The sequence below is a fragment of the Misgurnus anguillicaudatus genome, chromosome 16, assembly GCF_027580225.2.
Source record: "Misgurnus anguillicaudatus chromosome 16, ASM2758022v2, whole genome shotgun sequence".
NCBI lineage: Eukaryota > Metazoa > Chordata > Actinopteri > Cypriniformes > Cobitidae > Misgurnus > Misgurnus anguillicaudatus.
In genome coordinates this window covers 19,942,826-19,955,715 of record NC_073352.2, presented here as the reverse complement: position 1 = coordinate 19,955,715, position 12,890 = coordinate 19,942,826, and the positions used below count along the sequence as shown (strand labels likewise).

The 12,890-nt window shown below is 36.7% G+C and overlaps 2 protein-coding genes across 2 annotated transcripts; both read left to right on the top strand.

The window, feature by feature from the left end:
• Positions 1-56: 56 nt before the first annotated feature.
• On the top strand, positions 57-3,485 carry tmem144b (transmembrane protein 144b). The gene is given in 12 exon segments (XM_055177723.2): positions 57-219; positions 375-521; positions 597-719; positions 794-893; positions 1,030-1,110; positions 1,410-1,491; positions 1,580-1,653; positions 1,891-2,009; positions 2,121-2,240; positions 2,449-2,546; positions 2,641-2,698; positions 2,950-3,485. Coding segments are annotated over 12 exon segments (1,437 nt in total). The 5' UTR covers positions 57-134; the 3' UTR covers positions 3,300-3,485.
• A 360-nt stretch (positions 3,486-3,845) lies between these two features.
• gask1b (golgi associated kinase 1B) lies at positions 3,846-9,329 on the top strand. The gene is made up of 4 exons (XM_055177722.2): positions 3,846-4,847; positions 6,346-6,560; positions 6,689-6,915; positions 7,856-9,329. Exons 1-4 carry the CDS (start codon positions 4,028-4,030, stop codon positions 8,061-8,063), a joined length of 1,470 nt encoding a protein of 489 aa, XP_055033697.2. The 5' UTR covers positions 3,846-4,027; the 3' UTR covers positions 8,064-9,329.
• The last annotated feature ends 3,561 nt before the right edge of the window (positions 9,330-12,890 follow it).

Here is a 12,890-nt window from a genome sequence, read left to right as displayed (position 1 = left end):
CATCACAAAATCATGGATTCAGTGGAAATCAGGTAATTGGTTAGTGATGGGGAACCTTGAGCCAATTAACCACAGCTGGTTAACAACAAACTACTTGACCTCATTGCCACAATAACTAATGTTTGTTAACTTTGATGAAATACAAGGACACTGATATGGCTTTAATAGCTGTATTTGTGTTTGTTATTGTAACACGCTGTAACCCATTGTCAGCTGAAGGTAGATTGAATGTAAAATACTTTAATAGATGAGTGTATGGTTTTGATAACTGATGATGTGCCTAATCTTAGTTGACAGTCAGTTAATATAGTTTAAATAGACAATTTTTACTGATCTATTTATTTATGACTGATGCATTTATCCTGTTTTATTAGAGTCTCCTCGCACAATCACGAGCACCGATGAGTCCTCTAATGAATCCAACAGGACAGACCAAACTTACGGCTATGTGGCCTGTGTGTTTTCAATGCTGTTGTATGGGAGTAATTTTGTTCCTGTTAAAACGATAGATGCTGGAGATGGTGAGATGTTTACCTGTTCCCTTATCCTCCAAACCATCATTTGTGCCATGTGTCTTAAATCTGTTCTCTTTACAGGAATGTTTTTCCAGTGGGTATGCTGCTCGGCTATATGGTTTGTTGGGCTGGTTGTTGACATGTTGTTTCACCCATCAAGAGCCCATCCAGCAGCCATGCTCGGTGGAGCAATTTGGGCCACTGGTAAAGCGTGTGAGGGAATCAGCATTTGTTTAATATATGTGGCTGTTTTTGCGGTAACCCGGATTTTCTCTCAGGAAATATAACAGCTGTCCCAGTTGTGAAGTTTATTGGCCTTGGACTTGGAATTTTGCTTTGGGGATCCAGTGGTTTGCTAATGGGATGGGCAAGCTCAAGGTAACCTATTTTTAAACCGTTTAAATTTCTGATGTTAAATCTTACTAGTCTAGTCTATGCTGGGCAGTGGTGGCACTTTTTGTTCACTTAATTGTTATACAAATGAACTAATTTCTTAAATTGTATCTTTTTTAAGGTATGGCTGGTTTGGGTTGCATCCAGAGGAAATATCCAAACCAATACTTAATTATTGTGGAGCTGGCCTTTGTTTGCTCAGGTAGGGGGAAGACGTTATGGACATGTATTATTCATCCATTCTTCATTCACCTAGCAGATTTATCTCACAAGGATATCAAAGTGCTGCTGTTGCTCGCTTACCATATAATATAAAATATAATATTTTGTTTAAGGCAAAGAGAAACAGATTTATAAGACCTGAAGTGAGGCTTTATTGGATTCCTCATACCATCTGATTTTTCAGGATATAGAATAAAGACATTCCTGGCTTTATTTATTGTGCCGAAACCCCTTTGGATCTGTTTGGGATTCCGTAACACATTTATGCCTTTGTTTCAGTGCCATCATATATTTCTTTGTGAAAAGTGATGTTCAGAAACTTTCATCTACTGAAACCATGCCTTAGTTGATTGATGACAGGGTGAGTGTGTCCTCAAGCTTTTGTGTCATGTTTCATGCTTTTTGTATTGGATACACACATTTGGCTTTTGCTTAATGTGTGTCTTTAGAGGTTTAATCCTGACAGCACAAGCACCAATGATTCATGGGTGGAGACGATTTCACCAAGGAGTAAGAGAGTGTTGTAAGTATTTGTAGGCTTTCCAATTGTATTATTTCTTTATGATGTTTTCCTGTACTGTACTGGAAAAAGCAGCACAATGTAATAGGATAGTTGCTAACATACATGCTCTACATGTTTCTTTTGTCTCTTACCCTTATTTTTGGTCCTGTTTTGTTCACCTTTAGATGCTTAACACTGTGACACTTGTTAGATTTAATGGCAGGTGAAAATTTAATTTTGCCCTACCCTTTTGTTTAGTGGCTGCATCTTGGCCGTATTTTCAGGTGTCCTTTATGGCTGTTCTTTCGTGCCTGTTTTCTATATTAAAGTCCATGCCAAAACCAATTCCAGTATGTTCACTGGTTCCAGTCAAAATGGTATGTATGTTTGCATGACAGAATGTTTGTTTATAAAGTGATTCGACTGACAGACAATTCTATACTAAGCGTTTTATTGCCTATTCTAACAAGCTTTGTGATCCATTACAGAAATTGACTACTGCTTTGCCCATTACAGTGGAATTTTCCTCACGAGCACGGTTTATTTTCTTGCTTACTGTGCAGCCATGAGGAACCGGCCTCGGATCTACCCCAGAGCCATCTTGCCTGGTAATGTTGCTCATACATCACAAATTTAATGTAGCTCGGTACTCTTAATGAGTATTTTGCTGAACAAATACAGTACTTATTTGCTATACTGAATATTTAATTCCACCACATAAGATGTTTAATGTAATTCAAACTATCTGACCACATATTTCCACCTTTTCTACATATTTATTGGGTTCTTCTTACTTATGTGCGATCTTCTATTCAGGTTTCTTAAGTGGTTTGATGTGGGGACTGGCCACATATGCCTGGCTTATAGCAAATTACTACCTTGGTGCAGTGATCACATTCCCTATAATTAATGCTGTAAGTATTGTGGAATGTCCTGGCAAAATAATCAAATGACATTCTGTCTTATTTTGCAATAAATATTTTATATAATCAAATGCTTTGGTTTCAGGGTTATGGTTTAGTAGCTGCTCTCTGGGGGAGTGTGGTATTTAAAGAGGTCAAAGTAGGTAACATAAGTTACATTTTCATTTAGTAGTTTAGATGGTGTTTTTAACTATAACGCATCAACTTGCATTTTGCAAGAAAAATGTCTGTAATTACTTTTTGCTTTGCTCGTAAACTGTGACTATGCATTTTAATTTTAGATTTAAGAAAATCAACCCTTGCATGCCTTTGTGTTACTTTTTTTGTTCTGCTGATTCATTACCAGCAAGAGTGATGAAGTAAATGCTTAAAATGTGTAATTGTATTTCCTCAGGGTATCGGGAACTTGCTGATGTTTGCTTTTGCATCTCTTGCTGTCTTGGCTGGCTCCTGCTTAACCGCGTATTCAAAGATTTGAGTCTGTACATTGTATTACCACAAGGTGGCGATGGCGGAATACGTTTTGAACAAAAAATCATCCCAGATTTGCAACCCCTAATAGTTTTATCATCTGACATATTGTTTCCCCAGCTGCTAATAGACCTTTATCTAAATGTAATTGCTGTCAAAATGTGTTGTGTAATGTCACACGTTTATTTATTTGAATTAAAACAAATTCATCCTCTTGGAGAGCACAATATATCATTACATTTACTGCTATATTTATACTTCACTGTAAATTGATTTCACTTATAAATGCATTTGTCAAAACAACGCTTGTTTACATACAGCTTCTTCCTGGCAACACAAGCTATTGTTGTTTGTTTCCTGGCAGACCTAATGGTTAATGATCTTCTTTCCTGTTTTCCATGCACATTTAAGACTTTGTACTCTTGTCCTGCAATCTTGTATTAAAAATTTGTGATATTCTTTATTTGTAAGTCTCTTTAGATAAAAAATCTGCTAAATAATTGCATGCAAATAAGGGGTTTCAGAGTTGAAATAGCTCTATAACCATATAATCCCATTATGACCATTTACACTTTTACAACCAAAAATATTTAGATCGGGGATCAATTAAACACGTGCACTAAAATATTTAGTTGACGTCTTAATTTTTAAAGCATAATCAAATTGGCGTTGTAAAATATTTTTAATTTACTGCATTTTAAAATAAGTTGCTAAACAAGTTTAAATTGATTATTTTGTGATGAGTTAATGTAAAAAAATACATATCATAGACTCAAATTGATTGATTTATAGGATAAAGGTTGTTCTCTTGTCGTGTTCCGTTCACAGTCTGGATGTGGCGGATAAGGGACATGCCAGCTGATCTGACACCGGTACAGCTGTCGTCATTCATTTAAGAGTTTGGGCTAAACGGATTTGCGTTTTTACCATAAACTTAACGCCGTGTGACATCCAACATGACACCGTGAACGGAAATTTAATCATGCGCAAAACTCGGTCCAATGGATACATACTCGACCCATTCTGGAAATATCGGGAACTGTCCGATTTATTGGACCATATCGTGTTTGAGAATATGCAACTGTAAGAGATATTCTTCCGTTAGGAAATACTGGATTATAGCACTTGTATGCATTTTTTATTTGTTTTTCACTGTACCTCGCACTAACCAAGACAAACATGGTCTCTGGACTGGTGATAGCGTGTATTCCCAGAGTAAAATTGATCAGGACCCTACTGATGGAGTCAGGGGTGATGAGGCAAATGAATCGTCCAGCCCGACTCGGTCTAATGTGGTGTACATAACGCTGAAATCGAAAAGGCACAAACCGGCTAATATAAGGGGAACGGTGCGACCAAAACTCCGCAGAAAGAAAGTTAAAGTGAGTCACCGGGACGCACAGGATGGCATACAAGAGAAAGCGAATAAGGACAATTCAAACACCAACGACAAATCACGGACATATTTGGGATATTCCGACCGGTTTGTTAAAGTGAACAGAGGTGATAACAGTCACCATTCATCGATTAGGATATACAGTCAACGCGCTCCTCCGTGGTTCAGCAATGAGGATATCAGCACTATGCGCTTTCTAGCCGATAGTACAATAACGCATTTTGAAAAAGTGACAAGTCGGGGTTCTTCTTTCATTTTATTCAAAAGTGAGACAAACCGCACGCGTGCCAATGAGTGTCACAAATGTAACGGTGTTGTTAAACGACCCTTGGACATGAGTGAGGTTTTCGCATTTCATCTGGACCGAGTCTTAGGACTCAATAGGACTTTACCTGCTGTCAGTAGAAGATTTCATTCTCTTGGAGGTAGATTGTTACTTGTTTAGTTATTGTATGTTTGTGGTATTAGGGTATTATGTTATGTTTCATACGTGTTTAGCCTATTACGCGAGCTCTTGAATACTTGATTCTGATTGGTCAGTGGCGACTTCGTTATCAAACAAAACAGCCATGAGAGCACTGCATACTGAGGCTATCACTCAGCTGTCTCTGCCAGTTTGAATTTGTGCGGATACAATATTCCAAATAAAAATGTAATGCCCATTTATTTACTCATAAAGCAAGTAGGTGGGAAATAAAAGAGAGATTGAGCATCCAGACAGGTGTTCCCTACTGAAAAATCCAGGTAAGACCAGTATAAGCTGGTAGCTGGTTTAAGGTGGCGGTCCTCCCAGCCTGGCAAAGCTGCAAGCTGGGGGGTCAGCTGGTCTTCCAAGTGACAAAAACACAGCTAGACCAGCTTGCTACACCAGCAAAACCAACTAAAACCAAGCTGGGAGACCCGCTGATGCTGGTCTTAGCTGGATTTTTCAGTAGGGTTATCACAAATTAAACCATGGGGCTGTTGAATGCTTTATTCTGATTGGTTGAGAAGTGTTCCACGGATATGCATTATTTTTCTATAAATGCACACTTGACCGATCAAATGTCAAAATCTGCTTCACGTCCTGCCACATTAACACCTTGGGTGTGCATTATTTTAGAATAATTCAACAGCCCATCAACCTTACTGTACATAAGCCTCAACAGGGTGATTAGGACCCAGAAAGCAAGTTTTCATTTAAAAGACGTTCGAAACACAGCCCAGATGTCTAAGCAAAAACAAGGCAAAATTTGGTCTGTTAGCGGAAATTAAATAGACGATACAATTAATAAATGAAATAAATGAACCCAAACACTCTTGTAGTGCCAATTGACTTAACCTACATTATAGTATATCATACATTTTCCAAGTTATGTTTCCATGAGATTGCATTGAATTGATTGTCATGTATGGTATCCCATACTTAAAATTTTATTTTAACCCATCCCAGTGATGGTAAATACACACACAGAGCAGTGGGCAGCCATTCACTGCAGTGCCATGGGAGCAACTGGGTATATGGTGCCTTGTTCAAAGGCACCGCAGTAGCTGTCTGCCAGTCGTGATAATCGCACCAGCAACATTCGGATGGCAAGCCATTAACACATGAGTAATTCATTGGGAAGCATAGCAAGCATCATCGGCCAATATATCGGTGCACCCCTAAAAATGCAGAAAGTTTAGTGTAAGGGTTAGGTTATTTATATCTAGTGCTCTATAAAAAAAATATAGAAGTCTATGAAATGTCCTCATTTAGAAAGATAAATGTGTGTGTTATAATAAACAATAATTTTAGGATTACAATCGGATTACAAGCCAGACTCTCCAATCATTGCTCAATATACATGTTCCTTCTTTTTACACAACTAGTTGACACAAGTAAATAATGAAACAATTGATGTTGATGGTAATTTACTAAATGCACACACAATTTTTTTTCAGATGGTCAGTCTTGTCCAGTAGTTTTGTGGGATTCTTCTATAAGCCCAATAGTCGATGCAGATCAACCCTCTGAGAGATTGACTTGGGGCTCATACCAAGTCTCTCTTAAGCACATGTGCTGGTATAGAGGAATCGTCCCTAAAGCAGAGTGGAGATGCACCAGCATACATCATCATGAATGGAGCAGGCTGGTAGTCTTTGATTTCCTCCTGCAGGTACTCAGAGTTTTTAAGTACGCTGTACTGGAACTTTGTAGATAAGCAACATTATTCAGAAAAACAACTGAATAGTTTTGAATATTTATATTAATAACAAATTAAGGAAGAATTGTTTTTCTTTTCAGATTTATGGACGGCTTGATAGAAATTGCTGTGGGTTTAAGCCCCGCCCTCAGGACACCTGCGTTAAGCTTGGTCACCATGAAGAATGTAAAGACAAGGATAGGGTAGAGCTGACACACATTTTCCATCGCAAACATGATCCACACCACCTGGTTTTCTTGAACAACAAGGGCTACTTTGACAGAGATGAAGACAATCTGAACTTCAAACTCCTAGAAGGGATTAAAGAGTGAGTAACTACAACTGCAACTACAACAAACATACAGTTTCAAATTTCAAATATAGATTTTTCTTAATCTTCATTAGGCTAATAATGATTCTGTGTCAAGTATGCACTCTAAAATTGTCTTAGTTTCCACGTTGTTGTGAAGATGCTGGTTAATTGAAAGTCCAAACTTATATTTTCAAACAAATGAAAAAACGGAGCAAAACCTTCATTTAGGGACATCATTTTTTATTGTAACAATGCAGAAAGTTTTGTGTTAGGGTTAGGTTATGTATATCAAGTGCTCTATAAAAACAATAGAAGTCGATGAAATGTACCCATTTAAATAGATAAATATGTGTGTTATAATAAACAATTATTTTCAGCATCTTTATCTGATGTGACAACTCTAATTTGCAATTTAATCAAAGTAACTCTGCAGCTCTGTATTTATTACTGTGAGGCCACAAATTTGGACTTTCAGTAAGCCAATACCTCCACAACACCATTGATGACGTAAGTAACACATACAGTACGTAAACAATCTGACACGTGCCATCTGATCTATGGGAATCTGCTGGCAATGCTGCTAATGTGATACTTCTGTGATACAAGCTCACATGTGCAATACCATAAACCAGAAGAAATGGTTTGCCATTGGTGTGCTTTAGTTTTACAGCTTGTAGATTTTCTGGACGTTTTCATATCAATATATACAATACAATATTTTATGGAGTGTTCTTTTTTAAGGTATAACTAAATTAACAACCAATAACAAGAAGTTATTATTAGTGCACTAATTATTTCCATCATAAAAGTTTTTTTCTCCTTCATAAACAAGTTTAAAAGTGCTATTCATGTAAACCCATGTAAGATGAAGTCATAGATGAAGATGAATTGTAATTAAAGCTTATTGAATTTGTATGTAGCTGTATTTTAATATGCTTTCAATATTCTTTATCAGGCTACCCGATCAGTCTGTATCAGTGTTGAGGTCTCAACGTCTCAGGGAAAAGCTTTTGCAGTCACTGTTCCTAGATCAGCAGTACTGGGAGAGTCAGGGTGGCCGTCAAGGCATTGAAAAACTCATAGACGTAATTGAGAGAAGAGCCAAAGTTTTGCTCACCTACATTAATGCCCATGGGATTAAAGTAGTCCCTATGAACTCTTGATGGAATGTAAATGTAAGATGTTTTGTTTTCCAAAAAATGTTTTCACCAGCTTTATATGCCAATGAAGACAGTCAAAACTTTATGCACTTCAAAACTGAATAGTATTCTGACATTGGAAAAGCTGTTCTTGTTTTGCTCTTTTATCTGTATTTCACTGATATGTTTCAAATGATGTGTTTAGGAAGTGTCCTAAATTTATCTTTCACATTAAGAACATATTAAGCATAGCCTTGAACCCACATAGTGCACTTCAATCCTCTACACAAAGTCTAAAGCTATTTTTGACACCACTGACATTCCACAAGGAGCTGTAAATGATATTACCAGTTACGTCAACTTCCTACACATTCAGCCACCTAACAAGACTTTCTCCACCAACAAAAATCCCATTCTGTACATGTCAGCAAAACTAAAGCAATTTTCAAAATGATTGACAGGCAGACTGTCTTGGTTGACTTTAAAATAGTTTCTTAACAACAGATGTGTTCACACTGTTTACAAGGCATTGATTGTTTGCAAAGACAGATGGTTTTATTTAGGACATCTGCCCTGATATCTGTCTAGTAGTAGAGACATTTCTTGCATGCTATTTTATAAAAAGCCTACAGTCCCTTTTACACCTGGTTTAATCCGTGCATGTTTTTTTTTATTAGTTACATTCAGATGTTACATGTCTTTAGCAATACAGCTTTTTGCTATAATCAATCAGTGTGTCATATTTATGTGTTCTGTCTGCTGTTACCATGGTGATGACCGTGTTCCATACTGTTGGTTCCAGCATCAGTGTTAAAATAATCTGTTAATGTTGCACTTGTGTTATAGGAGTTTATCATCATAAAGATAGTGAATTACTATTTACATTACTATTTTCTTATGAAAAGATAGTGTTAATGCTCTCAAAAGTGTTTATTATGGTTGTATTGTTTGTTAGTGTTCTTTGTTTTTGTAAAACAAGTAAATAAAAGTGTTTTTTACTATCCCATTTAAAATTGTGCAATACAGAAAATATGCAGAGAATGGAGAACATAATGGTTTTAATGATAATGTTTGTGGGTCATTCTATAATTGCAAATATATCATGTCCGTGGGATTTTTTATCTATATAAAGCAGCAATGCACAAAAATATTTTTTTCCCAGTTACATATCGAAAAGTTTTATAGCACATACAACCCTGGTTCTCATTTGTCTAATTTTGTAAAGTTGCTCATTCTGTTTTGTATTTAAAATCTGTATGCTCTTATATAAATATATTGTTATTATTCTTATTATGTTTTGCTCGTTTCATATTGTGTTCTTTAAAATTTTTGTTTATTCATTGCGTTTAGTGGGTTAAATTTTTTTTATTGAAATATTGCTTATTTTGTATGTTTAAAAAAATATTGTCAGTTAACGCGGCCACTTTTGGGGACTTTAGCTTGTTCACCGTATCCCCCAGAGTTGGATGGGTCCTGCATGCCCTCTTCATCTCCGTGCGTCCCATAACTCTGTCTGACGCAATCACCGCTAGCCTAGCTCAGCACAAAGAATGGAAGCAAATGGCTCCGGCTAGCATACTGCTTTCAATGAGTGAAAAATAACGCCAACATTTTCCTATTTATATGTTTATATGTTTTGATTTGTATAGTCACAGTGTGTACAAATAACAAGGTCATATGAGACACAACCAACCATTTAACCATATACACACTGGGAACCATATTCTCAGAAAGCGAAGCACCGCTACTTGGGCAGAGTGATGCGAGCAAATCACTCCACCCAAGTAGCAGTGCTTCGCCTTTGTGTCTCATATGACCTTTTTATTTGTACACGGTGTGACTACAAATCACAACATATAAATGGGAAAATGTTGGTGTTGTTTTGTCGCTTGTTGGGGGCAGTGTGCTGGCTGGAGCCATTTGCTTCCGGTCTTTGTGCTGGGCTGGGCTGGTGGTGGGTGCGTCAGACAGAGTTCACGCACGGAGATTAAGATGTATGTATGAGCTTGTCTGGCTCTGGGGGATACGGTGAATAGGCTAAGTCCCAAAAAGTCGCTGCGGAACTGGCACGAATGGCCACCCTAAACATGCTCAGTTCAAGGCTTCCATGTTGAGTAGGCCCAAAAATGTCAATTGTGTTACCCAGTGAAAGTAACATACTAGACAATAATAAATATAGACCTTTAAGTCAAGTATTGTTTGAACAATAAAATAAAATTGATTACCAAGATACAAAAATTAAAGAAGTTACTCAACACTAACCAAGCAGTCATTTACAAAGTTAATAAACTGCAGTCATAATTCAAATTGTAAGTTTTTTGTCCTGTCCTCTATTCACTGTGGACCTGATCTGCTCCTCTGTTCATTCATCTATATATTGACCACAGCAATATTTCACTTTAAATGCAGCTGTCTGTGTTTCTTTGCTCTCCCTTTAATTTGTGTTTTGGTTTGCCAGACAGTCAGTCCTCTGTGCCCAAGTAACTCCCTTTTGAAAGTAAAGTGAACTACAGACACACCACACAAACATGCACACACAAGGACTCTTTTATGTACATAAAATGCTTAATGTTTGGCAGAACTATCCAGACTTCAGTTCAGATTAATCTGTTCTCCCTGCTTATTGGACTTGCTGTGTCTTGCCACACTCCCAGACCAAATTCACAATGTTAAATTGCTTCTCCTCATCTGCATCAATTGCTCATATTTGCAATTTCATTTTCCATAAAGCAGATGTTTTCTCAAATCTAATGCTCCACGGACCTCCAAACGTATGTGCTGAATTATTCAAAATAATTTTTTTTCTTCATTGTACTAGCACAAGCAAGTACTGTTGTGTGATTTTTTTTATTACTGATTTGTATGTATGTCCCTCCCTGATATATAGAAGAGGAATAAAGAATCTATTGAGATCTGATTTGACATATGACCTCATTTTATTCCAGTTCCTGTCTGTAACATGCAACATTTAATTTCCTCCGTTGTCCTTTCACTTTCAGTAGCTGAGTTCTCTCTCTCTCTCTCTCTCTCTCTCTCTCTCTCTCTCTCTCTCTCTCTCTCTCTCTCTCTCTCTCTCTCTCTCTCTCTCTCTCTATCTCTCTAACCAAACTGAGAAAGGACAGCTGAACATCTAATTCTACATTCTTTCCCATGTTATTTGTGCTTTTGTGTAACTGCATCGCACCGAACAGTTAACTTTTTTGTGAGCAGAATTTACTCATATGAGCCGTATCAACTTAACATGCATCAGTTTACAGATGTTTACTAAAAATAGTAGCATAAAATCTTTCTTATTTGGTCCATTTGCTTCCATTCTCTCTGCTGCACAAAGCGTGCTCCTTTATACCTTTTGCTGTTGCTATGACAACATCCCAACTGGGTGGCAGACAGAAGTATTTGGGTTTGTTCAGGTCTGAAATCATAAAGATTAGACAACAAAACAAAAGCTCATACCGTTGGTCCAAAGAGTAGGTCTCTAGACATAACAACAGCACATTAGCCACCCCCTCAACATCTCTGAGAGATGAGTCTTGCTCAACATTAACATGAAGCCAAAAATTGAAAGAATGAGACAGATGGGTGAGGAAAAGGGAATCAAATGTCTCTCATATGGAAAGGCTACCACACATTAGGGCATGTTGTAACCTGAAAATGCACTTTGTGATGAGATAAAGGATGCTTTCAATTGTGCCATGGCTGAGGTTTGTCGAGCTGTACGGTGGTCATGGGTTTTTAGCTTGGAAGGGAAAGATGCTATCTGTGTGTGTGAAACGGCACAACATGCCTGAGGCAGGCAGCCAAGATTTTTGCAGTTGTTCCGTTAACTTTGTCTAAAATAATCTCTCTTTGGGGACCATGTGCAGCTGTCAGGTTTATCAATATGGTACAAGCTGTTGAATATTTTCCTAACCGTATATAATCAAGTATGGATGTTTATTAGTATGGGAATAAGTTAAAGGTTCCATTCTTTCTGTCTTTTTGAAGCTTTGGTTGTGTTAACAGTGCACAATTTAACATGTGTTCATGTTTCAAGTGTAAAAAACTTGTATTTTTCACACAATTTACTTATCTGTATGGGCGATTCTCACGAAAACTTGGTTTTAAAAATGTTAAGCATGAAAATGTAAAAATTGCTTAAATTTACTTTTTTTCCCACCAGACATTGAAAAACAAAGTCTGGAGTAAATGAGAACATTAATTTAAAAACTTTTACTTATCATTTAACACTTTTTGTAACATAATTTTAAAAATTAGTCCTGAAAAATCTCATTACCGCAACAGTCAGAAAACATCAACACTGACATATTTTCAAAATGACATGACAAACCTGAAAGAACATAATTTGGAGTTTCTGCACATGCATTTAAAATCAAAGTATTATGCTTCTATTAATTAAATTAACATGTAATAAGCATCTGTTGCGGTAATGATAAGCAAAATGTCGTGTAAGCATTCTGACAAGAAAATATTTCAAATTAACTGTAAAAAAATGATCTTTCCTGCTAGCCATCTTGAAGTAACTGGTCCATGTGCTTGGTCACTCAAAATCAAACTTTATTAAAATTCTGTATGTGTGCTTAAACTGTTCTCAAAAAGTGTTGCGGAGGATGAGAACATCAGGCATGGACACATAATTTTCCTAATTTTTCTTCATTTTTATTATTATACATGAATATTCAGTAAATATTTTTTGTCATCTAAAGTAGTCTAGCAAAACATCCATTTATTTTTTTTTTTCGTAATATTTTTGTGTTAATTTGATTAAATTACAACATAACGCATGTTCAAACACAGCTGGACACATTGCGGTAATGAGAATTTCAGCAGAAAATGAGATAAAATTTCCAATTA